Source organism: Mauremys reevesii, linkage group 5, assembly GCF_016161935.1.
Source record: "Mauremys reevesii isolate NIE-2019 linkage group 5, ASM1616193v1, whole genome shotgun sequence".
NCBI lineage: Eukaryota > Metazoa > Chordata > Testudines > Geoemydidae > Mauremys > Mauremys reevesii.
The window spans coordinates 78,767,275-78,794,644 of NC_052627.1; the positions used below are offsets into that span (position 1 = coordinate 78,767,275).

Consider the following 27,370-nt stretch of genomic DNA (forward strand, 5'->3'; position numbering starts at 1 on the left):
ATCTTCTTTGAGATGGAGTGACGAGAACTGCATGCAGCATTCAAGGTGTGTGTGTGTGTGTGTGTGTGTGTGTGTACCATGGATTTATATTTTCTGTCTTATTATCTGTCCCTTTTCTAATGGTTACTACCAATCTGTTAGCTATTTTGATTGCCACTGCACATTGAGCAGATGTTTTCGGAGTACTATCCACAATGACTCCAAGATCTCTCTTGAGTGGTAACAGCTCATTTAGACCCCATTCATGTATATGTATTGCTGGGACTATGTTTTTCAATATGCATTTCTTTACATATACCAACATTGAATTTTATCTGCCATTTTGTTGCCCAGCCGCACAGCTCTGTGAGATCCCTTTGTAACTCTTCACAGTCAGCTTTGGACTTAAGATACAAAATTACTCAAGATAGTTATCATCTGCCATCTTTGCCCCTCATTGCTCACCCCTTTTTCCAGATCATTTATGAATATGTTGAACAGAACTGATTCTAGTACAGATCCTTGCAACACCCTGTTATTTACCTCTCTTCTTTGTGAAAACTGACCATTTATTCCTACCCCTTGTTTCCTACCTTTTTAACCATTACTGATCCATAAGAGGACCTTCCCTTTTATCCCATGACTGCTTAGCTTGCTTAAGATCCTTTCATGAGGAACCTTGTCAAAGACTTTCTGAAAGTCCAGTACACTCTATCAGCTAGATCACCTTTGGCCACCTGCTTGATGACACCCTCAGAGAATTCTAATAGATTGGTGAGGCATAATTTCCCTTTACAAAAGCAGTGTTGACTCTTCTCCAGTGTATTGTGTCCATCTGTTTGGTAATTCTGTTCTTCACTATGGTTTCAACCAGTTTGCGCGTTACTGAAGTTAGGCTTACTGGCCTGTAACTGTCAAGATTGCCTCTGGAGCCTTTTTTAAAAATTGGCATCACATTAGCTATTCTCCTGTCATCTGGCGCAGAGGCTGATTTAAGCAATAGGTTTCATGCCACAGTTAATAGTTCTGCAATTTCATATCTGAGTTCCTTCAGAACTCATGGGTGACAACCATCTGCTTCTGGTGACTTATTACTGTTTAAATTATGAATTTGTTCCAAAACCTTCTCAAAACCTCAATCTGAGGCAGTTCCTTAGATTTATCACCTAAAAAGAATGGCACAGGTGCAGGAATCTCCTTCACATCCTTTGCAGTGAAGATCAACACAAATAATTCATTTAGCTTTTCTGCAACAGCCTTGTCTTCCTTGAGTGCTCCTTTAGCATTTGATTTGTCCACTGATTGTGTGGCAGCCTTCCTGCTTTTGATGTACTGAAAAAAAATTGCTGTTAGTTTTTGTCTTTTACTTGTTGCTCTTCAAATTCTTGTTGTGGCCCACCTAATTATACTTTTACGGTTGACTTGCCAGAGTTTATGCTTGTTTTCCTCAGTGGGATTTGACTTCTTATTTATAAAGATGCCTTTTTGCCTCTAACCATCTCTTTCACTTTGATTAGCCAAAGTGGCATTTTCTTGGTTTTGATCATTACTGTTTTTTTTTAAATTTGGAATATACATTTAGTTTGAGCCTCTATTATGATGTTTTAAATAGTTTACATGCTGCTTGCAGGCATTTCATTTCACTCTTGTGACTGTTCCTTTTAATTTCTGTTTAACTAGCTTCCTCATTTTTGTGTCATTCCCACCACAGTAGCATTTAAAAAGGGGTTTCTTTGGTATTTTCCTCTCTACAAGGATATTAAATTTAATTACATTATGGTTGCTATTACTTAATGCTTCAGCTATATTCACCTCTTCGTCCAGATCCTGTGCGCAACTTAGGACTAAATCAAGAATTGCCTCTCCCCTTGTGAGCTCCAGGACTAGCTGCTCCAAGAAGCAGTCATTAATCGTGTCTAGAAATTTTATCTCTGCATCCCATCGTGAGGTGACATGTAGCCAGTTATTATGGAGGTAGTTGAAATCCTCCATTATTATTGGGTTTTCTCTGTTTTTGTAGCCTCTCTGAGCATTTCACTGTGGTCAGTAATATATTCCTACTGCTACACTCATTATTCAAGCATGGAATTTCTATCCATAGAGATTCTGTGGTTGTTTGAGTCATTTAAGATTTTTACTATATTTAAGTCTATACTTACTTTCATATATAGTGCCGTTCTCCCACCAGCACGATCTACTCTGTCATTTCTATATATTTTGCACCGTGGTATTACCATAGTCTATTGATTATCATTGTTGTACCAAGTTTCTGTGATACCTACTATGTCAGTATCCTCATTTAATACCAGACTCTCAAGTTCACACATCATAGTATTTAGCCTTCTAGCATTTGAATACAACCACTTAAATAAATGTCTGCCTTCATGTGATGTAATTGAATGGGACTTTTTCATTTGAAAAAACAACAAGGAGTCCTTGTGGCATCTTAGAGACTAACAAATTTATTTGGGCATAAGCTTTTGTTGTTTTTGCTGCTACAGACTAACCCAGCTACCCCTCTGAAACCTTTTTCATTTGACTGTTTCTCTTTAGTTTCTACCTGTACTTTATCAACTTCTATCATCTTCTGTTTGCTAGGATACAGAGAAACCCCTTTAATAAATCCTCCCAGAGGGATGTCTCTATTCAAACTATGTGCAACTCCGCACCTGTCAGCTTTCCCCTACCCCTTACTTTAAAAATTCCTCTATGATCATTTCAATTGTATATGCCAGTATTACACTTTTCAATTGCTTCTCTGGTTTCCTAGTAAGTAGTAACTTACACAAATGGTTGAAAAAGTTAAATACATTAAGAACTTGATATTACTCTTTTTGCTCTTTAAATGTGTATGTTTTTGCTTATTTACTTCAACACTGTTATCTTTGAAATATGAACCCTTTTAAAAGGCTATATTTGCTGCATTTACAGTCTTGTGTCAGCTATCCCAATCCGGATCCACTGGAAACTCAAACTGGAGTGCTTGACTTTTATGGACAGAGATCATGGCGTCAGGGAATACTAAGTAAATAATTTTTCTGTTTTTAATTCCTACAGAGGTCAGACAAAGGGATTGAGGTCCTGATCCTGTAATTAGCTCTGGATTGGCAGATTCCCTGCACCTTTTTACAGCCAACTGACTTCAGTGAGACTGAATAGGTGCAGTGGTCTGCCCTGCAGAACCAATTACAGGACTAAGTCCTTAATTTGTCCTTTGACTTGGCAGTGTAAATCTGAACTTTAATTCAGGAAAGTGTACATCTAGAATCTTATTTCTGTAAGTTTTCTCCTATGTAGATGAATATATCTTGTACCTAACTAGAGAGGTGTTTAAACTAGTTACTGCTGTAATATAAAATAAGTGGTACACAAAATAGTGATAGTTCTACGGATCATTTTATTCTCCTGGTTGTGGTTATGCATATGTGTTGATGTTTTTTTGTTTTTGTTTTTTTGTTTTGTTAATGTCTTTTCTAAAACCGTGGCAAATATAATGGTCCTAGCTAGATGTGAGAGAGTGAAGTCCCCATATAATATCCCCAGAAATGCTCTTGGACTAAAAGTAAGAATCAATAAGAAGATAAACAAGAGAGTAAGAACCATAAACTGGGGGCAGAGAGACACACACAAGAAAGACAGAGGGGCCAGAGTGTCATAAGGAGGCCTTAATGTAAACAAATCAGGCCTGCAAACTCATCCCATTGTAAATAGCACCTCACTGTGGCAGACAAGAACTGCCACTTCCGGCAACACCTTTTCAGGTATCAAAATAGATTTAAAGGGAAAAGCTGAATCACTAGCTGTAAAGTTGGGAAGCCCATATATTATATTTTCACCATCCGTGGAACATTGAGTTTATGCACTTAGAAATGCTCACACTGTCGAATTCAACATTTTTCTCTCATTGATCACCTGGATGCACCTTTAGGCATAGCAACTTTTGATGTCTTTAAAACAGATTCCTTCTGGTGTTACCCGTCATAATACAGTGATATCATTTTGAGAATATAATTGGTTGGTTAACTGTGTGATTTAAAATATTGAGTCTTGAATCAAAATTATAAGTATCAGTGGAGTTTAAAAGTGAATAAAACTTTTTGTTTCCTACTAAAATGTGCATTCAGGGTTCTGTCTTCCTGCAACAGTTGACAGCCTCATAAATGCATAAAATAAACAGGGAGCAGCATTCCTTACATTGCTTTAAGTGTAGATGTTGTCAACTATTGGTAGAGAAACACAACTGTGAAGTCATTACTTAGAAGCCAGCAAATAGTTTGTCTTATATATTTGTAAAATTTTAGTATTCTATCCAATGATCTAGGCATCTTTGAGAAGTCTGTTTTTTAAAACATCTAAGTTCACTTTTAAATTATTAATAAAGTGCTGGTTTGAAAGAACGTTTGTTCCAAAATTATCTTTATAGAACAGAGAATACAGCAGAGTTCTCCAAACATAAACATTCTTTCTCCTAAGAGATGGCAATGTGAAAAATCTAAATATGCCTGAGTTAGAACTCGCTTTATGTACACTTATCTTGTTGTTGTGAAAAAACAGCAATTCCTTTTGGGACTGGACAAAATTCCAATTCAATGGACTTTTCATTATCATTTGCAGGCTTTGATCTTTCTGATCCAGAAAAAGAGAAGGTGGGAATTCTAGCCCTGCAACTAAAAGAGAAAAATGTTCCTCACTCTGTAAGTTTATCTTAGAAGTAATTTCTATATTTTTCTAACACTTTTTTGAAGTATAAATATTGCTATATCACTACTGCTAATTTATCTATTAGGAGCTAATAATCACATTGCTGAGTAATGCTGTAGCACAGTTCAAGAAATACAAATGTCCAAGGATGAAGAGTCACTTAAGTAAGTATCAATTACCGAACAAATCTTTGAAAATCTTTGCAACAATATTTTAAGTATTGCATTGTAGACATATGACTTTGTTCTTTTCAGTGGTTCAGATGGGCGAAGAATATTATTATGCTAAAGATTACACCAAAGCTCTGAAGTAAGTATTATTTATGAATGATTCCTTTAGTGCATTATTTTTCTCATCTGGAACATAGACCTTATCAATTGTGAGATGGTGTTGAAAATTCATTTAAGAGACTTCAGTTACCTTGATGTGATGCCCATGGAGTTCTGGGAGTGAATTTGAGATTACTAATTCCCGCTTACATACCCATTGTATGGTCTACTTCAGAAGTTACCCCTGAAAGAGAGAGTAATTCTCAGCCAATGGTCCACAAATAAAAGATCACCCAGTGGGACAAATAAGAGCAGCCTAAAATTTGGAATATACTGTGTGATAGTTGCAAAGAGAATTTAATTACTCATACTCCTTTCAGATTTCTTTAGCATTCAAGACATAAGAAAAAAAATAGTTAAATCTAAAGCTTAAAAGAAAATTTTCAGAATGTTTTGTCTATACTTACTTAAATAATTAGGGAAGGTAGTTATAGCTATTTAATAGGGCTGTCAAGCGATTAAAAAAATTAATCACAATCACGCTAATTAAACAATAATAGACCCTTTAAATATTTTTGGATGTTTTCTACATTTTCAAATATATTGATTTCAGTTACAACACAGAATACAAAGTATACAGTGTTCACTTTATTATTTTTATTACAAATATTTGCACTGTAAAAAACAAAAGAAATAGTATCCTTCAATTCACCTAATACAAGTATTATTGTGCAATCTCTTTATCAACTTACAAATGTAGAGTTATGTACAAAAAAACCTGCGTTAAATAAATAAATAAACGAATAAAAATAAAATGATGTAAAACTTTAGAGCCTAGAAGTCCACTCACTCCTACTTCAGCCAATTGCTCAAATAAGTTTGGTTACAATTTGCATGAGATAATGCTGCCTGCTTTTTCTTTACAATGTCACCTGAAAGTGAAAACAAGCGTTTGCATGGCACTGATGTTTAAGTGCCATATACGCTAAAGATTCGTATATACCCTCATGCTTCAACCACCATTCCAGAGGACATGCATCCATGCTGATGGCGGGTTCTGCTTGATAACGATCCAAAGCAGAGCAGACTAACGCATGTTCATTTTCCTCATCTGAGTCAAATCCCACCAGCAGAAGGTTGATTTTTCTTTTTTGGTGGTTCAGGTTCTGTAGTTTCAGCATCTGAGTGTTGTTCTCTTTTCTAAGTCTTAAAAGTGTCATCAGCATGGAAGCATGTACTCTGGAATGGTGATGGAAGCATGAAGGAGCATACGAATGTTTAGCACATCCAGCATGTAAATACCTTGCAGTGCCAGCTACAAAAGTGCCATGCAAATGCCTGTTCTCCCTTTCTAGTGACATTGTAAATAATAAGCAAGCAGCATGGTCTCATGTAAATGTAAACAAACTTTTTCTTAATGATTGGCTGAACAAGAAGTAGGCTCTGAAGTTTTACATTGTTTTGTTTTTGAGTGCAGTACTTGTATGAGGTGAATTGAAAAATACTGTTTCTTTTGTTTTTACAGTGCAAATATTTGTAATAAAAATAAAGTGAGTACTGTACACTTTGTATTCTGTGTTGTAATAGAAATCAATATATTTGAAAAAGTAGAAAAACATTTAAAATATTTAATAAATTTCAATTGGTATAATATTGTTTAACAGTGCGATTAATTCGCGATTAATTTTTTTGAGTTAATCATGTGAGTTAACTGCGATTAATCGACAGCCCCACTATTTAATATTAAAAAGTAAAAAACCTGTTAATGCAACGTTTAAGGTTACACAGGTAACAATTTAAAATCCAGGAAACACAAAAGCTGTTGGAAGTTTAGAAGTTCTGGGTGTATTAAAGTTATAAATTTAACTTTTAATCTTGTATGGAAATCAGTGTTGTGCATTCAGCTTCTTAATTTTGTTTCTAAGTGTGAGGGGTTAATGCCTGTGCTACTTAATGTTAATCATTTTAATACTCCCAGTTAAAGTTGTCAATACAACAGAATGTGATCTTCCAAGAGAGTGTGGGTTGGGTGGGAGTGAGTTTGTCCTATCTTTGCTGCTGCTGCTTGGCTGGAAACCATTTTCTGGAAGGCCTTGTCTACACAAGAAAGTTTTTACGAGTTATATTGGTACAATTAATTTCTTTCCAGCTGCTGTTTTTAATTCTGTACTTAATGTTAAGGAAGGCAATTTGAGAACTTTTACTGTTGGTTGGTTTCCTTCCTGATAACTGAGATTGGAGAATCTCTTGTTCGAAGTGTGTGCTTCATTCTAGCAAGACACGTACATATTTCTCTATTGGTTTAAGTTTGTGCAGTAAGTGCCATTTAAAAAAACAAAACAATACTAACTGCAGGTATTATATTTAACATAACATTTACCATTTTGTGTCTATACAAAGGTAAATACAGTGAAATAAACATCCTTTTTTTAAAATGGTGCTCACTGTCCAATGGAGATGATGCATCTATTTTACAGAAGGTTCTTGATCAGCTATAAATAATAATAAAAAAGGGGTGGGGGGGAAGCTTTGTCTGAGTCTCTATTGGTAAATCTGTAATTGATTAAGCTTTTTCGGGGGAGGGAGTTTTGGAGACAAAGGTGGGTTTGAGTTGGCTTCAGTATTGTTCACAATATAAGGATATCAAGTACATAACCCATAACTTTACTTAATTATACACTTGTTCCACTTTTTTTCCTCTTCCAGGCTGTTGGATTATGTCATGTGTGAATACCGTAGTGAAGGATGGTGGACTCTCCTTACTTCCATATTGACCACAGCTCTCAAATGTTCTTACCTCATGGCACACTTAAAAGATTACATTACTTACTCTCTAGAGCTGTTGGGTAGAGGTATCCTTTAAAGAAGTGCATCTCATGCCTACTAGTTATTATAGTATTTGAGTCTTCAACCTTGGCACAAATCATTGTGCCAATCACATACCTTACGTTAGATCAAATGCATGCCAGTGTAAGGGGTGCAATTCCATCGACTTTGGAGTTGAACCATCTTATGCCAGAGCTGAATTTGGTCCCTTATTTCTAACATAGAACTTGCTCATCTTGCTCTTCAGTTTAATGCAGTGTAAAGTTTAGGAGTGAACTGGAGCACACTGTAAAGTTTAAGAGTGAATTGGGGTTAGAGAAGAAGTAATGCATATAACATTTTTAAAATGAGTCCAAAAACTGCATAACTAGAATAGTGTATAGAATACAATATCACTAAGATGTTAACCAGTTGAAAATAAACTTAGTAAAACATAACCATAGAGACAGGCTTATTCCCTTTGTGATAGCCTACCTAAGACTATTTACCTGGCTCACTCTGACCGCACAAAAACAAGACAGCACAACCTCCTCCAGGAGGCGTAAGTGAGGGCTTTAATATTTTAAATAAAGAGTATCGATGACAAAATATATAAATGTCACTTTTTAACTCCTAGCCAACTACTGCATAGTGGCTACACTGGAATAATCCAAACTCTGTTGTGTAGTTTTAGTCTCTTGAATTCACATTAACTTGCTCTCATTAACTGTCTTTTCCTCTACTTCAAGGGACAATGTCCTTCTGCTGTCAATACACTTGTTTTATATCTCTTCTCAGCTGCCATTTTCAGTCTTATCAGAGCCTGTTGTGTCCACTACTCCAAACCATTCTGCTTGTACTTCTAAGCAGAAACTACATGAGACCATTGGCAATGCTTGGAGAGGAAATTGCTCCCTTCATAGACTATTACGTTATTCTCTTTGGAATTTTTCCATCTTGTAAGCTATAAAGTACTTCACGTAGCCAGAGTTTGGAAACAGAAGTTTATTTTGCCACAATTGAGTGTCTTCCTATTGGCTGAGGTGAGAATAAGAGGAAAGACTTAAAATGGATAGAAAATATTAAATTATCATGGAAAGTGTTGCATGAAAGTGGTAGATTTCTGAAGATGAATGCTTTAGGTGTCTTAGTTCAGGGACTAACTTTCTGTTAATACTGATGAAAGATTGGGATTCTCCTGGTTTTGTAGTTTGCTTTCCTTAATTCTGTTCATTAGCATCGACTTTAAAAGAAGAACAGAAGTCTCGGATAGAAAAGAACCTGATTAAAGTTCTCATGGTAAGCAAGTAGAATTTAGCTTGCTTGAAATGTGTTCAAAAGATTTGTCAATATCGGATTAAATCTTTATTTTATAACCTTCTATCTGGGTATAGAATGAGAGCCCAGATCCAGAACCTGATTGTGATGCTTCTGCTGTGAAAGCTTCACAGAAGCTGTGGACTGACCGCGTTTCCCTAGCAGGCAGCAATATTTTTACAATAGAAGTTCAAGATTTTGTACCATTTGGTAAGTCACAAAGCTTTTAAATTATTTTAAATTATACTTTGGTGTTGTAAATTGCACTCATTTGCTGTAAATGCCACTGAGGAGGAATAAATATGCAAAACATGTTCTAACTACCAGCGTTTAGAGCTTATGGCAACAAATCCATTTCTTCTTTATCTACATCACTGGGGTGGGAGGATGGTCAGAAAATCCAAATTACATTTTTTCCCTTTCTCCTTCTCCCAGAGGTGATGTGGATAAATATAGTTGGTACAAAAACAGTTTGAGAGCCCTGTCTCAGGAAGAATCCTCTGAGCTGCAACTGGTCCACTGAAGGCCTAACATACAGTGGAAGAAAGAGAAAGTTCTGCTGAGAGAGGATGCTGTACCTCGGAAACAGAACTCTCCAGGGATGTACATATCCTTGTTTCCTAGCTTAAACCCCACAAATACAAGCGGGGGGCATTAGCAGCTGCATAATTGCAGTGAAAGTGTTCTGCTGAACTTCTGTCCTCCTGTGTCTCCCAAAGCCCTGTGTAGGTCCCCAGTATTACCTAGCTTCATGTAGGAAGGCAGCATTTTAACCTTGGTATATTTATGAATAGGTGGAACTAAAATATTGTTCTGTGTAGACGTGTCATGTACAAGGTATACCCAGGAAGTGGGAGTTTATGGTGGAGTTCAGTTTTCCAGCTTCACAGTCTTATCAACTTAACAAAGACCTTTTTGTTTTAAATTCTAGTGCAATGCAAAGCAAAGTTTCTTGCTCCAAGTTTTCATGTTGATGTTCCTGTTGAGTTCGATATTTACTTGAAAGCTGATTGTCCTCATCCAATCAGGTTTTCTAAACTATGTGTCGGCTTCAATAACCAGGTAACTATGTTTTATATGTGTGATCATCTGTTAGGGGAAGGTTAATTTCTCATAATGGGTCTTACGATAACCTTGCAGCTTCATTATACTTTTCCAGTTTATTGAAAAAGGGACACTTTTACCTTTTATTTTTCTGTTAGTGTTTTCTTCTCTGTCACTCTTCTACTGAGGACTATACTGATCTAATAAAAACATTACTGATTTAGTACAGACAACAATACAGTTTTTTGTCTCCTTGTGGTACTCCTAAAACAACACTTCTGAAATTAAACATATTTAAAATAATCTAGAATTACAAATAAGACTTTCTATATGTTACATTAACTAGGATAATTGCACTTTAATTACTGCAAAGTGCAATTATGCAGTACTATTTGAGACTACTTGTTAGAGGAAACTTTTTATCCTAAATAAACTTGTATCTATCAGTTGCCTAAATACATTAGGTTTATGATCCATAACACTAATTGTTCACTGGTATGACAAGCAGAGAGCTCTAACAGGATTTCAACTTTAGTCTAGTAACACAGATTGTCAACATTCATTATATAGATAATATATTCTCAGCAATAGGATAACTTAGTTTTTCTCACTTGCTATAGGAATACAATCAGTACTGTGTGGTAGAAGAAGCATATCAGAAAAGTGACATTCTGGAATATTCATCCCAGGGACCAGTGTGCCTAGTCCCGGGTAAAACAAGAAAGTTCACTTTCAAATTTGTTGCAAAAAGTGAAGATGTGGGAAAGAAGATTGAGGTTAGTTATCTAGATTCACGGGTTTGGCTCGTCAAGCTCAAAATTGCAAGGTTGACTGCAGTTCTTTACCAGTTAGTAATGTCACCATATTGTGTATATTTAAATATAATTTGTTTTGTAAATAGCATTACAAGATTGGCACCCACTTCAAAAAACTGAGTAGAAAAAGGGACAGGAGGGAGTGAAAAATACCAAGAGCTTCATATTAAAGGAGTGTGTGTGTGTGTGTGTGTGTGTGTGTGTGTGCGTGTACACAGAAATATGTCTGCACACATGCATCCCCATACTGCCACAGTTGCTTAAGTGAAACTGCCTGGACCATAGAGCCAGCGTGTTGAGATTTTAATCTCCTGTGCTGCAAGCAGTTTTAGGGGTATGTATGTATGTTGTATCTAAAGTGTGTGTGTGTGTGTGTGTGTGTGTGTACTGCAAAATGACTGGAGGAGGGGGGGAAAAAAAGTTGTATTTGAATAAACATGTTTCAGATCACCTCTGTGGATTTAATCCTGGGCACCGAAACTGGCAGATGCGTGATTCTGAATTGGCGTGGAGGAGGAGGAGATGCTGCTTCATCTCAAGAAGCGTTGCAGGCAGCTCGCTCCTTCAAACGGCAACCTAAACTTCCAGATAATGAGGTTCATTGGGACAGCCTGACTATTCAGGCAAACACTATGTAGGTAAAAGTTTAAAATGCATAATGGTGAATATCAAAAATATCCCCCATGTGTATTGGATCTTTGTAAAATAAATAAAAACTAAAATGTACATTTTTGAACACAAATAAGTAGCTCTTAAGGATTTATTTTCTGACTTACCTACTGTCCACCCCCTAGTCAGTAATCCTCTTTTTTTTTTTTTTTTTAAAGAACAGCTAGAGCTTACGGAAGAGGTTGATCTCAGTATCTCATTGGTCTATCTTTGGGCCATGACAAAACAGGCTTTAGCCCCCTTTTTATTCATCCTGTCCAATTGTTTTTCCAGGTAAAACAAACAAGGAAGAGTTATTTACAGCAGTATATAAATACACAAAGAGGCCTGAAAATGCTATACAAGGAAATAATTTTTAATCTATTTACTAACTTTAATACTAACTGGACATTTTCAGAAGAATTAAATCCTCACTTTCACAACATTTGCTGTTTAATGTGGGATTCTGTATCTCTGGTTACAGAAATGTGAGCTCCCAACTCTTTAATAGGATCTGTGCCAGTGTTCCATGCCACTGATTTTCAGGCATTTCAGAGACTAGTGAAACAGGATATATCTCCCCTGGAGTTCTCATTTGAGCAATAGGCAACTTTAATCCTAACTAAAATGGACTAAATATTGAGCCATCCAAGAAATGTGGAGTAACTAACCAGTTTTTTCTTTTTTGATTAAAGGATCATTTCTAGAGTGCCAAATATTTCTGTTCAACTCCAACATGAACCTCCTGCCCTGACTAATGAAATGTATTGTTTGATTGTGACAGTCCAGTCACATGAAAAGACAGTTGCCAAAGATGTGAAGCTCACGGCAGGTTTAAAACCAGGTATTTATTTCTGTCATGGTAGCATCTTAAGGGTCCTGTTGTCCTAGTTATTGTACAAAGAGTTAACACAGAGCCACAGAGAGCACACAGTCTAAATCTAGGATTTACACAAATCATAATAGGTCAATTAACAGCTACACAGGATGGGGTTTAAGAGGTGGACAGCACAATAGTGGAGACAGAGGTGTATGAAGAAATGAGTGGTAACAAAGGTCTCATTCGCAGGTATTGCCAGCTTAACCAATACTAAACAGTAGTGTTTTGTGGGCATCAACAAAAAAGTCAGGTTTTAAGGAGGGATTTAAAAGAGAATTTTCTCGTGATCTAACAATACTGTAAAGTTACTTTTGACAACAAACAGATGGTAGATTTTTTTTATTTAGCTGAGCTGCTAGCAAGTTTGTTACAGAATTAGATTAAAAGTAATGTTTCAAATACACTTGTATTTTTCTGTTGGACAACATGGGACCAATCTTGTCCCATTTGAAATTATGGGACAGGGTAAAAGTTACATTCCAGGTAGCTTCACATAGTTGCATGCTGTTAGTTTGGCTTTTGAATTCTTGATGTTATACCTATTGATGACAGTAGTGGTTGAGAAATACACTTTGCTTTGTATGGATAACTGCTAAAATGCATTTGTCTGTATATTATAATACAAGATCATGCAGAGTCTAATCCAAAGGCCATAGAAATGGGAGCCTTCCCACTGATCAACTTCACTGAAGTTTTTCGATCAGATTCATAATGGAGTATCTGACACCATATCTGTGTTCCCCCTTACTCAGCGTCTGAAAATTTTATACACAAGGTCATTATGGGCTTGCTGATTACTTAAAAAGAACTATCAAAATTTAACACTTCTGTTATAGGAAAGATTGTTTTCCATGTGACAAGGCATCCATGACGTGTGACAGGATGTGACTTCTGAGATTTTTTCATAACAAGTCATGGTCTTTGTAAACCCAGTCAACCCATAACTGAGCAAGATTCCTATGAATTTTTACAAATTGGGTCTTATATATGTTCAGTGTTTTAAAGTATGGAAGACCTTGTTCATTTAAAATATTGCATTGCAAAATAAAGGATATCTTGTTCACTATTTGACCCCTATGACTATGAATTGTACATTTCCCACCAACCCCCTTCACCAATTGGCATAGGTTGCTGAAAGGCCATCAATCTGTGTACACACAAAAAAAAAATTCTTCTGTGATGCATTCATGTTGTAGTTTTGTGTCTTGCTGCTGTTGCTCATTTGGTTGAGGCATATGTCTGGTAGCAGTGGTGATTGTTTTTTGTGATGCATACTTTAATATGCATAAATAGTGCCCACTTGCCATGGTGATAAATTAACAGGATAATTATGTGGGTATAAAAAACAGTATATTTGTATTCTAGGGCAAGATGCCAATCTGACTCAGAAAACTCATGTGACCCTTAATGGAACAGAAATCTGTGATGATTCTTATCCTGCATTACTTCCTGATATCCCTGTAGGAGATTTACAGCCAGGAGAAAAGGTGAACTTAATTACTGCCCCCACTCCAATTAGGAAAATGTTTAATAGCTAAACTGAAAATGAACATTGGCTAGTAAAAATACTTTCATACAGATATCAGAAGGACCAGAATTTAGTTTCAGATGTGATTATGCCTAGTATCTGGGCTTCTATCTTAATGCAGCAGTTGTTTTATTCAAGGGATGAGCCTTTGACTTCCTTACATTTTAGTTCTATGAGCTAGTTCGATGGAATGGGGTTGAGGGCTGTGTGTGATACTAAGAGTGAAGAGATCTAATTAATATAATCCAAGGAGGCTGATCTGAACTGTGAATCCTTTAACACAAAGTTATCTCAACTGTGTATTTGACAGAAAGAAGATTTTTTTTATTACTGCCTTAGTGTTAAGTTTAAGTACCTGAGCATGCTGAAGAGTCTCTCAGAATTGTCAAGGTGGTTGGCACAGAGTGGACATTAGAGGGATTTCATATTGTGATATAAAGCTAAAGAGAAGGAAGGGGATAAAGGAAATGCTCAATTTTCATTCACCACTTTGAAAGAGGAGAATGAATTCAGGATGCACTAGTTCTTCTGGTTGTGGGTTGACTTTGATGTGCTACATATCATTTAGGAGATGGCAAATATTAAAGAATCACACTATCTTCTGTAAGTGCACACTGGAAGCTTTGTAGGCTGTACTAATAATTTAACAGCCTGAGTGCTAAATCTTATAAGGATGCAGAGTTGAGTGACACATACTGACTTTTTATTTTTTAATTTTTTTTTATGGTGGTGATGGTAGGAAGGGAGAAGGATTGGGTTCATGAAATGGACAGCAGTTAATGTCTGCTACAAACAGTAATTGTCTTCCTACATCTTCTCCACAGAGCAATACTGTAAAACTCATGTGGTTTGAACTAGGACTGTCAAGTGGTTTAAAAAAAAATTAATTGCATTTGAGTGATTAAACAAATAATAGCATATCATTTATTTAAATATTTTTGGATGTTTTTGACATTTTCAAATATATTGATTTCAATTACAACACAGAATACAAAGTGTACAGTGCTCACTTTTTTTATTTATTTTTTATTACAAGTATTTGCACTATTAAAAAAAAAAAGAAATAGTATTTTTCAATTCACCTAATACAAGCACTGTAGTGCAATCTCTTTATCATGAAAGTTGAACTTACAAATGTAGAATTATGTACCAAAAAACTGCATTAAAAAATAAAACAATGAAAATTTTAAGAGCCTGCAAGTCCACTCAGTCCTACTTTTTGTTCAGCCAATTCACCTCATACAAGTACTGTAGTGCAACCTCTTTGTCATGAAAGTGCAACTTACAAATGTAGAATTTTTTTTGTTATGTAACTGCACTCAAAAACAAAACAGTGTAAAACTTCAGAGCCTACAAGTTCACTCAGTCCTCCTTCTTGTTCAGCCAATCGCTCAGACAAACAAGTTTGTTTACATTTGCAGGAGATAATGCTGCCTGCTTATTATTTACAATGTCTCTAGAAAGTGAGAACAGGCATTTGCATGGCACTTTTGTAGCCAGCACTGCAAGATATTTATATGCCAGATGTGCTAAACATTGTTATGGCAAATGACACCTAGTAATGGCTCCAGCCTACTAGTGTAAATAGCAGGAGAACATCTAGTGGAATGGCCGGAGCTGTGCTATTCTTGTATTGGTGTCACACTTTATGCTGCCAGTGCTGAAGACAAGCAATTGTTGTCCATTATGGTTCCCCTAGTCTGTGTTAACTGAGGTACACTAAATGACTGAAAGGACAGCTCTGGACTTGCTGGTTGCATTTTGAGTACTATTTAACTAATTTTATCTTTATATTTTACAGCTGGAAAAAGCAGTATACATTCGTTGTGGAACAGTTGGTACCAGGATGTTTCTGGTCTATGTTTCCTATTTAATCAGTGCTACTGTTGAGGACAAAGAGATAATCTGCAAGTGTCACAGGGTATGATCTGTTGAGTTCAGCAGTTTGGAATGACTCTTCATTTCAAGTTAGTTCGTATATGAAATGATTAAGGGATTTGGATTACTTGTGTGTGATTTTAAGAACGAGCCTAATTTCAATGGTGCCCACAGTCTTCCCATCCTGCAGGGGAGGGCCAAAGCAGATGATGCCCTGGAGAGGGCTGGGGCAGGTGGTGATGAATTTAGTCGCCTGTAATCTGATGTCAATATCTAGATTTGAAATTTAATACAATCTTTCCCCCCTCCATGCAGGATGAAACTGTAACTATAGAAACTGTATTTCCCTTTGATGTTGCTGTTAAATTTGTTTCTTCAAAGGTATGTGTTTTGAAAGTTGATTGACATATCTTAGAATCATAAAAATCTGAGTAAACGAAATGTGACCAGTAAAATATTGATGCATTCTTTGTCTCTTCTCTTGGTAGTTTGAACATTTAGACAGAGTCTTTGCAGACATACCCTTTTTACTGATGGCAGACATTCTGAGTGCTTCACCTTGGGCTCTCACTATTATAAATAGCCAGCTACAACTTTCAGCTTCCATGGTACCAGTAGACCAACTGGAATCTTATGTGGAGAATGGTGAGAATTTAGATTATTATTGCTTCTTAAATAAGATATTTTGAGGAGAATGGAGTGGGAATTGGGAAGAAATACATTTTAATACCTTATTGACAAATTCATTTGGAGTTTCTCTAAATTATTTGAAGTAATGTTAGCACTTTGAGCTGAACTCACAAGGGGAAAAAAATTAAAGGTGAAACTTAGTTTGTACCCTGTTCAGCTGTTCCTAGTTATTTTACATGGAGAAGCATGGAAAAATCTAATTTAGACAGTTGCAGATCTGAATTGGAATAGAGACCAATACAGAGTGTGAGTTAGGTAGAATTTTGCTTAGCACTGCTTTCTGAAAGTGGTTGTGGTGACTGAATTCTCACTACTATATAAATTCTAAAATGTTATATGAAAGTTTCTAAAATTGCTGGCCATTTCTTAATCTTCTAAAAACCTTATTTGTTGAAAGGTAACATTAATATGGGAAATATAAAGCAGTTTCTTCAAAGATGAGTATTGCTATATGGAACCACACTCAAGTTTTGTACAGCTGTCATTCTCATTACATAAGCCAAAAGAATTGACTGTGACCAACGCTCTTTTTGTGTTCAGGAGCTATTTACAAAGAGAGAGAAGGAACTGTCTCTGGTTCTGTTGAATATCTCAGGCACCAAATAGGGCATGAACTAAATAAGCTTGTTTTAAAATGAGCTAAAAATATCGACCAAAAAAATCCAAATAAACTTCTTTCCCCTCTCTAAATTTTAGTAAAATGGAAATAAAAGGTCAGTAGCCAAAATCTTAAAAATCAGATCTCAAGTGAAGCACCAGAGAGCACAGCCTCTTAATCAGCCATTCATGAGCAAAAGAAATTTACAATTTTTGGCTTTCATGTACTGCATATGGCTTTTGAAATGTGCATACCGTGCCTCTATAGAATGAAATTTAAACAAGTCCATACATAGGATTACACACACAGGCATGAAATAGTGTGTGAATCTATTCTGACTAGCCTAGGAAGAACATGCAAGAAATTTCTCCATCCTGTATTGAATACTGCCTTATTAGTTAGAATATCTTGTAGTTAAACAATAATGTTCTCCATCCTTCTGAGACAGATAGATAAAATGAGTAGTGTACAGTAGTCAAAAACGTTGACTGCAGTTTTTGTTGGAAAATGTTGATTTTATGGAATCGATGTGTTCCACAAGAACGTGCCAGTTCTGTTGAAACTTTCACCAGAAACCAGGCTGGCATGCCAGCCCACCTTCCAACTAGTTTCCCAGGCTCCCTGCGCAGCCCACTTGGCTGGCTGCTGGTGAGTAGTGGCTTCCATGGTTCACAGCTCAGCCAGGACTCCCTGTCTGGCTCTCTTTCCTGGGCTCTCTGGCTCCCAAGGTAGTTCAGGGAGCCAGCTTCCCTGGCTCCTGTGGCTTTTTATTTTATTTTAAAATTATATACTCTAAGTAGCTGCGGTTTTTAGTACCCTGAATGATGTCGGTCTTTGAACAAGAAGATACAATAAGCGCTCTAAATAGCAGCAGCTGTTAATAATTTAAAAAACAAAACTGAACTAAATTTTTTAAAACGGTTTAAAAATAAAGTAGCCAATTTTTTTTTAATTTTGGTTAGAAACTTCCAAAACAAACTGATTTGATTTTTTTTTCAAAACAATTTACTTTCTGCAGCAAATGTCAAAATTTCTACTTTAGGTTCTGAAACTGAACAAAAACAGTTCAAATGTTGGGAATTTACAACAGAAGGGAACTCCTGAGTCTGAATCAGCTGTACTGTGCAGTTTACTCTTTTGAGTGTGACTTGGAGATTCTGTCTGCTCTGTGTGGATATTAGATATTCCATGGTTCTGTTCAGAAGGTTCTCTATCATCTGTCAAATCATCATATTTCTATGGTCCTGTCACAGGGCAGGGCTTCTCCCCAGCTTACAAGCACATACTGCCATGCCCGGTCTCCTTTTAAGATGGTTTATTTTCTTAAAACAAATAAAACAGTCTTTTTACTCACTCCTTTGCTTCAAACTTCAGGGTCACTCGTCCCAGGGACTTCTGGTACTCCTGGCAGCTTCCCAGTCTTAGGCCATGTCTGTACTACAAACTTATGTTGACACAAGTTACGTTGGTATAAAGCTGCTGCAGTTAGTGTGTTGCTTGTATGTATGCTTGGCTTGTTGTGTCAGCGGTGCGCGTACTCACCAGGTGTTCTTGTATCAATGCACAGTGTGGTGCATCATGGATAGGTATCCCAGTATGCAACCTGCAACTGTCTAGCACGCAGTCTTTTGGGAAGTCTTCTCAATGCATGGTGGGGCTGAAAGGAGTTGCGCTGGGGTGACTGGGAGCATGGGGTCAAATTCCCAGTTTTCAACTGTCTCCATATCCCTATTGTCATCTGTATCCCATAATTTTCATGCTTTTTTTTGTTTTCAAAATCTGACAAACCCGTGGGGCCCTCCTCACTCTCTGTTATCGCCAACAGAAGCATGGAGCTTGCACAGCTCTGCACTGTTGTCATGAGCATTGAAACACAGGACACATGATCCTGCAGTATTTGCAGAGCTGCAAGAAGAACCAAATCAGTGGGGAACATAATGATTTCTTGTAGAACAGATTGCTGTAGAATTTAGCAAAAACCAACTCAAGGTTGTTGGTGGCATTCACAGAGAAGCTGCAGATGATGAAACACCACTTCTGAGCCTCAGAAACAAGCACTGACTAGTGAGATTACATCGTTATGCAGGTTTGGGATGACAAGCAATGGCTGCAGAACCTTCGGATGCCTATGGCAACATTCCTGGATCTATGGGCTGAGCTTGCCCTAGCCCTCCAGTGCAGGAACTGAAAACATGAACTGTGCTGACAGTGGAGAATCAAGTTTCAACAGTGCAAAATCACCACTTGCAACACCAGACTGATTCTAGACTGACCAGTAGCAATTTGGAGTCGGGAAATCCACCCTGGGTGCCACTGTCATGCAAGTGTGCAGGGCCAGTAGTCACCTCCTACATGGGACTGTGATCCTCAGCAATGTAAAGGACATAGTGGATAGATTTGCAGCAGTTGGGTTCACGAGCTGCGGTAGAGCAATAGATGGCATGCATATCCCTATTTTGGCACAAAATTAGCTTGCCACAGAATATATCAATATAAAGGGCTACTTTTCTATGGTTATGCAAGCATTGATGGATCTCCAGAGATACTTCACCAACGTCTGTGTGGGCTGGGCTGGGAAGGTACATGAGGCTCACATCTTTAAGAACACAGGACTGTTCAGAAAGCTGCAAGGAGGAACATTTTCTCAACTGACAGATTACTGTTGGGAATGTTGAAATGCCAGGATCACTATTGGCATTTCAACATTCCCAGCAGTAATCTGCAGCCTACCTGTTGCTCACCACCAGCCACCTTGACAGCACCAAGGAACAATTCAACTACCAGCTCAGCAGGTGCAGAATGACAGTTGAATGTTCTTTTGGACGACTGATGGGACGCTGGCATTGTTTAAGCACAAGATTGGACCTCAGTGAGAAAAATATCCCAATGGGAATAGCCGCCTGCTGTGTCCTGCATAATATTTGTGAAGCCAAGGGGGAAACCTTTCGACGGGTTGGAGGTCTATGTGATTCTTGGGCAGTAGAGTTCACAATGGTGACAAAGCAGTCAGCGTGGGGCATGGTGGGAAAGCTGCTGGAGGACTGTTAGGGTTGACATAGGTAATGCAGTGTCTGTGTGCTGTGTTGACCTCCGTACATTAACCTTAGTGCAGTGCTGCTCTGGGAGGTTGTGTTACTATGTCGGCATAAGAGGCCACTTACCTCAGTGGGAGACAAATTTAAGTGTAGACACATTCACAACTAGGTTGATGCAAGGCAGCTTACCTCACCCTAACTTTGTAGAATAGACCAGGCTTTAGTTAGCTCTGCTCCCTTTCTGGAGCTTCCCAGAGCACCTGGCCTCTTGCACCAGGGACCCACCACCAGAGTTACCGCCACTCCACTGTGGCTTCCCTTCTCCAGGCACAGCCTGTCTCCGTCATTCTTTCCTACCTCTCTCATTTCCTGCCCTTTATAGGTCCAGGTGTAGCCCAGACCCTTTTAATTGGCTGGATTGGACTTACTTGCTCTGTGCAGGGGAACTGTGCCCAGCTCTGCTCACAGGGACCAGGGATCACATGACAGGCCCCATTACTGTGCTGACTGAGCACCTCATTATCTCTAATGTTTTCGTGTACAGTTTGTGAATTAATTGGGGATCCCTCAAACTGTATATATACAACACCTTTATTCTTAAAATGTATATATAATCTGTATGTATTACTAACTTTAGTTTTTCAGCTCTGGATCATTTCTGTGCTAATATTCAGTGTGTCTTTTACTTTAAAATTAAGCAGAATATTGCTGATAGTTGTTTTGCAGACAGGCGAGAGTGCTAGTGAATGCTTTTGCCTACGGTGTCCATCAGTTACGAACGTTCAAGGTGGAGTGGCTACCGGACGTTATATAATCTCCTGGAAGAGGTAGGAATTTCTTGTCTGGTTTTTCTAAAGCAGTTCATGACTTTTTTTTAGGGTGCGGGTGTTCGGGAGGATATATTTTTGCTTTTTCTTCTTCCATTACTAATCCTCACAGTGAAATCGTCTTGGGTGAAAGCAGTAGGAACCATTTTTTTAAAATGTGCATGCTGCTGAAATTGCATCTAAATGGTGATATTTATTATTAAGTTTTCAACTGTGTGATCTCCTACACTAATTCTTAAGTTTTCTAAAGCCAAGGAGCACTTCACATGTGGGGAGGGGAGGAAGAAAGACAAGTTAAAGAACACTTCAGCTGTATAAAAAGTACTGTTTTAAAAAAATAAATGAACCTAATATTTTTTCCACCTCAATCACAGGTTTCTGTATGTGGGTTTGTTTTTAGAGCTGTCATTATAAGATACATCTGTCTTCTCTAGATTTTAAGATTTTAGATGTTTTTACAAGATTATTATAATAAAAACATTCAGGTAAGACTTTTCTCCTTTTTGAACTGTTGGGATTGCTGTAAATATTGCTTGTTAGCTTGCTGCTTGATCCCAATATTCTTTTGGCTTAGTCAAGAATATAAATGCAGTCTACATGTGTTGTTTTCTTTGATAGGAGTTCAGCTGTGGAAAGTGTACCCGTTGTTTGTACTGTGATCACTCTACCACATGTGATTGTAGAAAGCATCCCACTCCATGTTAATGCAGGTAATATTAACATGAATGGAATATTTAGCCCTGGGCTGCATGCATGGAGTGTTCACTCAAGGCTTTGAAACCCCAATTACGTCTCGCAGAATTTGGTCCATAGGCACACATTTATCCTTACTGCCACAGACTTGAGATGACCATATTTCTCCTGTAAGAACAGGGCTGGAGGAAAAAGCCTTGCCCATGCAGTACCCGCCTGTTCTCTAGTCATTCTAATCCATGCTTGTACTGCTTCTTCACCCCCTCAGTTAGTGCAGATTAGTGATATTGTGATACATAGAACTAGTCTTGTAACAGTAATTTCTGATATCTTTCAATGCTTTCTAATTAGAGCTGATTGTTATATTTGAAAACTTATAACATATTTTCATGATTCGTTCCTGAAACATCTGATCAGCTGTACTATAGATACTGAGTTTTGTGCCAGATTTTGCAAACCTTTCTACTTTCATTGAGTCAGACTTGGTTTTTGTATGTGAAACCAAGACATTTATTTACATATCAGGTTATGTAACCTTTTATATTCATTCCCTTTGTCTCCAAAGATCTGCCATCATTTGGTCGAGTAAGAGAATCCTTACCTGTCAGATATCACCTGCAAAACAAGACCAGTTTAGTCCAGGATGTGGAAATATCTGTGGAGCCAAGCGATGCCTTCATGTTTTCTGGTCTTAAACAGGTACAGATTGTCCTCTTTGTCACTACTGCATGATGCTACTTTTCACACCACTGTTAAACTATTCTAATAGACTTCAACATACTCTTTAGATCAGTGGTTTTCAACCTTTTTTCATTTGTGGACCCCTTAAAAAAAAAATTTCTAATGGAGGTGTGGATCCCTTTGGAAATCTTAGACATAGTCATTGGACCCAAGTTTTGGAAACCACTTTTCAATGGTAACAACAACCTTTTGCAGACCCCTTAGATATAGTCTGCAGATCCCCCACAGTACACGGACCACGGGTTGAAAACCACTGCTTTAGATTATATAAATTGTATTTAAAAATTAAATGTTGTTTTTAATGTAACTTTATGTAAAACAGGAAAAGAAATATTAAAAACAAATAAATTGTAACTATATTCAGAACAAATCTGTCTCCCAGCTCAGTTAAATTTCTGTCTACCAAAACAAGGCTTGGGAAATTTACATCTTTTTTCCTCTCACTTTGAATCAAGTGATGTAGAGAGAAACACTGTAACAAACATGGGCTACCTTAAGTGAATGGTAGACTCTCAAATGTTACCTTGTGATAGCCTATGAGCTTACTATCAACTCTGCTATAGTCCGATCAAATTACCCTAGAGTTATTTAGTAAATACTCGTCCTTAAGACATGGTGAACTGAAGAATGAGCAATATATCTGGAGGAACATGTATGTCCAAAGCTGCTTTTTTTTTTTTTTAAATCTTAAAATGACTTATTTTCAGTCCTAGGAGTGTCTAGTTATGTCTTTCTGGATAGGCTAAGGAAATTCATGTTGATCATATGATGCAGTGTGTGCAGTTGGGTAGAAAAGAAAGAGTTGTAATATTTTGAATAACGTTTTTTAGTCAAACTGATTAAAGAGAATATTTAAGAGAATTATTTTTAACTTTGGAGTGTGCAAATGTTTAATATATGTAAACAGATTTCTTTCCTGAAATTATTTGATTTTAGATGCGATTGCGAATCCTTCCTGGCACACAGCAGGACATGTTATATAACTTCTACCCTCTCATGGCTGGATATCAGCAGTTACCATCTCTTAATATCATCTTGCTGCGAATTCCAAACTTCACTAATCAGTTGCTCAGACGATTCATACCAACGCACATTTTTGTAAAGGTAAGGTTCCAATGGAGGCTTTTGGCCTCTTTATAACAAATGAATTCTTTGAGAAGTTACTTGGAATTTATTTTGCTTTTGAAAACTGCAACCCCAGCTCTACTCTTAGCAGACTAACTGAATGGACCGATAACTAGAGAGCAGGCTTGTCTGCTTTAAGATGCACAGGCACAATGCTGTGTGTACATGGAGACCGTGGACTTCACTGGGGCTCTGTGTGGGTGCAGCAATCTGCTCAGACACTACACAATGCTGGACTGGGCTCTATATGAGCAACAGTCACTTTGCTCTTAAAACCATCCAGAATTACTTTACTGAATTACTGTTATCCTCCTGGTCACAGGATATTATCCATTATGCTGAACATTTGGATAATATCTTGTGACTAGAAGGATAATAGTCATTCAATTTAAAGCGTCAGTTAAAATTCTGTCTGCATTTGAGTATTGGTGGAACTGCATTTGGTTAGAATATTTCCAAGTTTTCATTTATCTGCCACCCTATCTTATATTTATATTACTCAGGTGAGAATTGATTGCAGAAAGTGAAGTGCGGGTGTTCATCATGAGATGGGTTTTGTGGGGTTCCAGAATATTTCTGAATCTGTTACTATTAGAGAGAGAAGTTCTAAGCGCACATGAAATTTATTATACTAGACTTTTTCAACTACTCAGCTTCTCAGATATTATGAAAACCTTATGATTGAAAATTGCATTTCATCCCATCATGCCAAACAGGTTTCATGCAATCTTTCTGGCCCTTTCCCACTTATTTTAAAGCCTTTTACCCAAAACAGTGCTAGCTAGCTAGCCTTGTGTCTGTCCTTTACAGAATCTTGTGTTAACCTTTCCTATTGGAGCATAAGCAGTGAGTGAGAGGCCTGAAGTGTTCCTTTGTGTCTTTGAGAAAGGCTTGTTCGAACATTTATAATCCTCTCTCTGTTCCCTGCAAACAGTCTTTGCATTCCTCCAATTTTACTGCAGCTAAGAGGGCTGAGTGGAATTTATTATTTTTACACGCTGTCAATCAATGTCTCTCCTAGATCAGTCATCAAGACTTGCTGTTAGGTCAACACAAAGGTCTGCTCCCCCCAGGGAAAGGAGTTCTGAGCATTTACAGGAGAACTTCCCTAGGTTTTTAATTCCTTTCTTCTCTTCTTTGAGGTCATCAGAATCCCAATATTCTTTCTTGTATGCTCCTGTGCACATCCATGCTTTTCCTCTTAAAATATTCCTTTTCCCAAGGGACCCCACTTCAAACTTATCCTAGAACCTTCTGGGGCTGTTCCTGCTTCATGCATTTATTTATCATCAGCATCATCAATAGAACATTTGTATTGTAGTAGTACCCAGAGAGTCCAATCAGGGTCAGGCCCTATGCTAGGTGCTATACAAACATATATAAAGAGATGGCTCCTGCCCTGAAGAGCTTATGGAGGCGGTTGGGAGAGTTAGAAGACTTTAATGTAGATAACATCACAATATTTTGTGCTGCCATTAGAAATACTTTGAAGCTAGGAAAGATACTGCCCTGATTAGACATTGTAACATCCTGGTCATTTATGATGATGTTGCTAGATGAATTTCATAACTATATATATAATCTTTATACTGACTCTTCTTTTTCTTTAAAGCCACAAGGTCGACAAGCTGATGATACTTCTATCGCAGCTGCGTAACTGCAGACATGGACTTATGCACTAGAAGGAAATGGGATGTTGCACAGAATGTATAAAATTTTGTTCTTTGAACCATAGCTTTGATCAAACTTTATGAATTAAACTTTTATTTTTAAATTACAATTATGACAGCTATCAGCAGAACTAATGTTTAAACATTTAGTTTTTCATAAACTTTCACTAATGAATAAATATATGGAATAAGTTGGTGCACTGTTTAACATGAACATTCTTTCTCTTGAAGTTAATTTCATGAATCTTAAATGCTTTTAAGAAGTAGTAGTATGTGGAATGTCTTGAGAATGAAGATGAAGAAAACCAGGTTCACTTGCCCAAAAAAGAGAAGTGCCACTTTCTTCATTAATGATGGTTTGAGGTGCAATGTCTGTACTTTTGTTATCAGGATTTACAGCATTGAAAGTGATCGGATCTGGTAGAAACTTATTTTTTTTGCTATTTATATTCAGAGGGTAGAACAGTATGCAGCAGCCTGGACTCTCAGATCTATAAATGACTTACTACTACAAATGGATCTGTTGGCATTGAGTGGCTTCCAAATGCTTTAAGCAGAGTCATTAATTTAAAAGGCTCTCTTTGTACCAGGTGAGCTGTACTTCAAAATGTTTCACTCAGCAGTGACTAGTCAGTAAAATATGGAGTCTTTGTGAGTAGCTTCATTAATTACAGTTGTACCATCCAACATTAACCTGAAATGGTTTGAATTGTTAAAAATGCACTACTTCCAGGACAAAAACATTTTGACAGTATTCTGGTATGTCAGTTTAGAGGTACATCCTTGTGTAGCTTCACAAGCTGGTATTTAAAATATTCACAGTAAATCATGTAAATAAAAATTGTGTTGTGAAATCTTCCATTGTTTAACTTTCTAAATAGTTAAATTAAACAACTGAATTTTGATCTCCTGGAAATTAAGGTATTTATTGTCCAAGTGAAGTTATATTAAATGACTTATTGTAACTGAATATTTGTGAAACTGAGCTGAATGTGTTCATTTCCCAATTATATTGATTTGTATGTACTGGATATCTGTCCAGTGGCTTAGTGGATAAGATTCTGGACTTGATTCTTTTATGTCTGCCTTCAGCATCCTTTAGGGCAGAGGTTCCCAAACTTTTCTTATTGCATACCTCCTCCAGATCTATGAGCTGCCCGCATAGCCCTACCCTTTTCATCACTGATATTGTGTGTTCTACTTAACACTATCTGTCCATATTTCACTGTTATGTACAGATATAGTTATAGTGTGACCTATACAACTGGGTTGGGGGGAACCCTGACAGAGTTCTGAGTTCAATTAGGCTTGACAGTTGCTGGGCAACTGAACCCGCACTGTACAATGATTGGAGGTGAAGGCTCTGTACGTCAGTGCTCTGTGTATCAGTGTTCTCATTGCTATGTCTTGAAGTAAAATTAACTACCGTATTTTAGAGAACAAGTTCCCACACAGCTGTAAAGCTCATCTGAGTAGACTATTATGAAAATGCAATACAGAAAGTAAGTAATAAATAAGTCACCAATACACAATTTCTCCCGCATACCACCCCTCCCTCCAAGATGTCTCGCATACCCCCAGGGGTACGAGTACCGGTTTGGGAACCCCTGCATTAGTGAAGCCAGTAAAAGTTTTTACTTGTAAGGACTTCAGGGTCTAGCCCTAGATGGCTGATTTTAGAGTGGCAGTCGGCTCTTGAAGGAAGTTGTATACCACCCACTTCTCAGAGCTGATACAACATTTCTGTGGCACATGCAGCTGGAGGGAGGTTGTTGGTTATTGGCACGAAGGAAAAGAGGGCTGCAAACCCTATTGCTCTTTCATTCTTCTCTCCCTGATGATTTCAGTTGCGTTTTATCCTGTAGTCAAATAGGGAGAGTTAAAACGCCTATTCGGGTGGCTGGTATCCAGCATTTGCCCCCACAAGTGCACCTTTCAACATTTTATAAAATAGAAGTTAAACACATTTTCCCCTCTTGGCTTGTCCTTGGCTTCCAACAAAATTTTTTGTTCAAACTGCAGTTCACGTTGAAAGAAATTTTGCTGAGGTTTCTATGCTATGCGACTTTTTCTGAAAGTGTTTATACAGCTATAAAATAGAGAACTGAGATAGAATGTTACATGGGA

General features: G+C 37.4%; 1 protein-coding gene across 8 annotated transcripts in view; it reads left to right on the plus strand.

The window, feature by feature from the left end:
- TRAPPC11 (trafficking protein particle complex subunit 11) overlaps positions 1–26,102 on the plus strand; it is a 57,330-nt gene extending 31,228 nt beyond the window's left edge. For all 8 annotated transcript variants that reach the window (XM_039539587.1, XM_039539585.1, XM_039539588.1 and 5 more), the window contains 20 exons: positions 2,911–3,004; positions 4,594–4,673; positions 4,766–4,844; positions 4,935–4,989; positions 7,656–7,801; positions 8,992–9,053; positions 9,149–9,281; positions 10,003–10,133; positions 10,736–10,891; positions 11,377–11,564; positions 12,274–12,422; positions 13,824–13,945; positions 15,788–15,907; positions 16,180–16,245; positions 16,353–16,509; positions 20,903–21,014; positions 21,633–21,724; positions 22,273–22,406; positions 23,385–23,552; positions 25,186–26,102. In XM_039539587.1, coding sequence (XP_039395521.1) covers positions 2,911–3,004; positions 4,594–4,673; positions 4,766–4,844; positions 4,935–4,989; positions 7,656–7,801; positions 8,992–9,053; positions 9,149–9,281; positions 10,003–10,133; positions 10,736–10,891; positions 11,377–11,564; positions 12,274–12,422; positions 13,824–13,945; positions 15,788–15,907; positions 16,180–16,245; positions 16,353–16,509; positions 20,903–21,014; positions 21,633–21,724; positions 22,273–22,406; positions 23,385–23,552; positions 25,186–25,230 — 2,289 coding nt within the window. In that variant the 3' untranslated portion in view covers positions 25,231–26,102. The remainder of the gene's footprint in view (positions 1–2,910; positions 3,005–4,593; positions 4,674–4,765; positions 4,845–4,934; positions 4,990–7,655; positions 7,802–8,991; positions 9,054–9,148; positions 9,282–10,002; positions 10,134–10,735; positions 10,892–11,376; positions 11,565–12,273; positions 12,423–13,823; positions 13,946–15,787; positions 15,908–16,179; positions 16,246–16,352; positions 16,510–20,902; positions 21,015–21,632; positions 21,725–22,272; positions 22,407–23,384; positions 23,553–25,185) is intronic.
- The last annotated feature ends 1,268 nt before the right edge of the window (positions 26,103–27,370 follow it).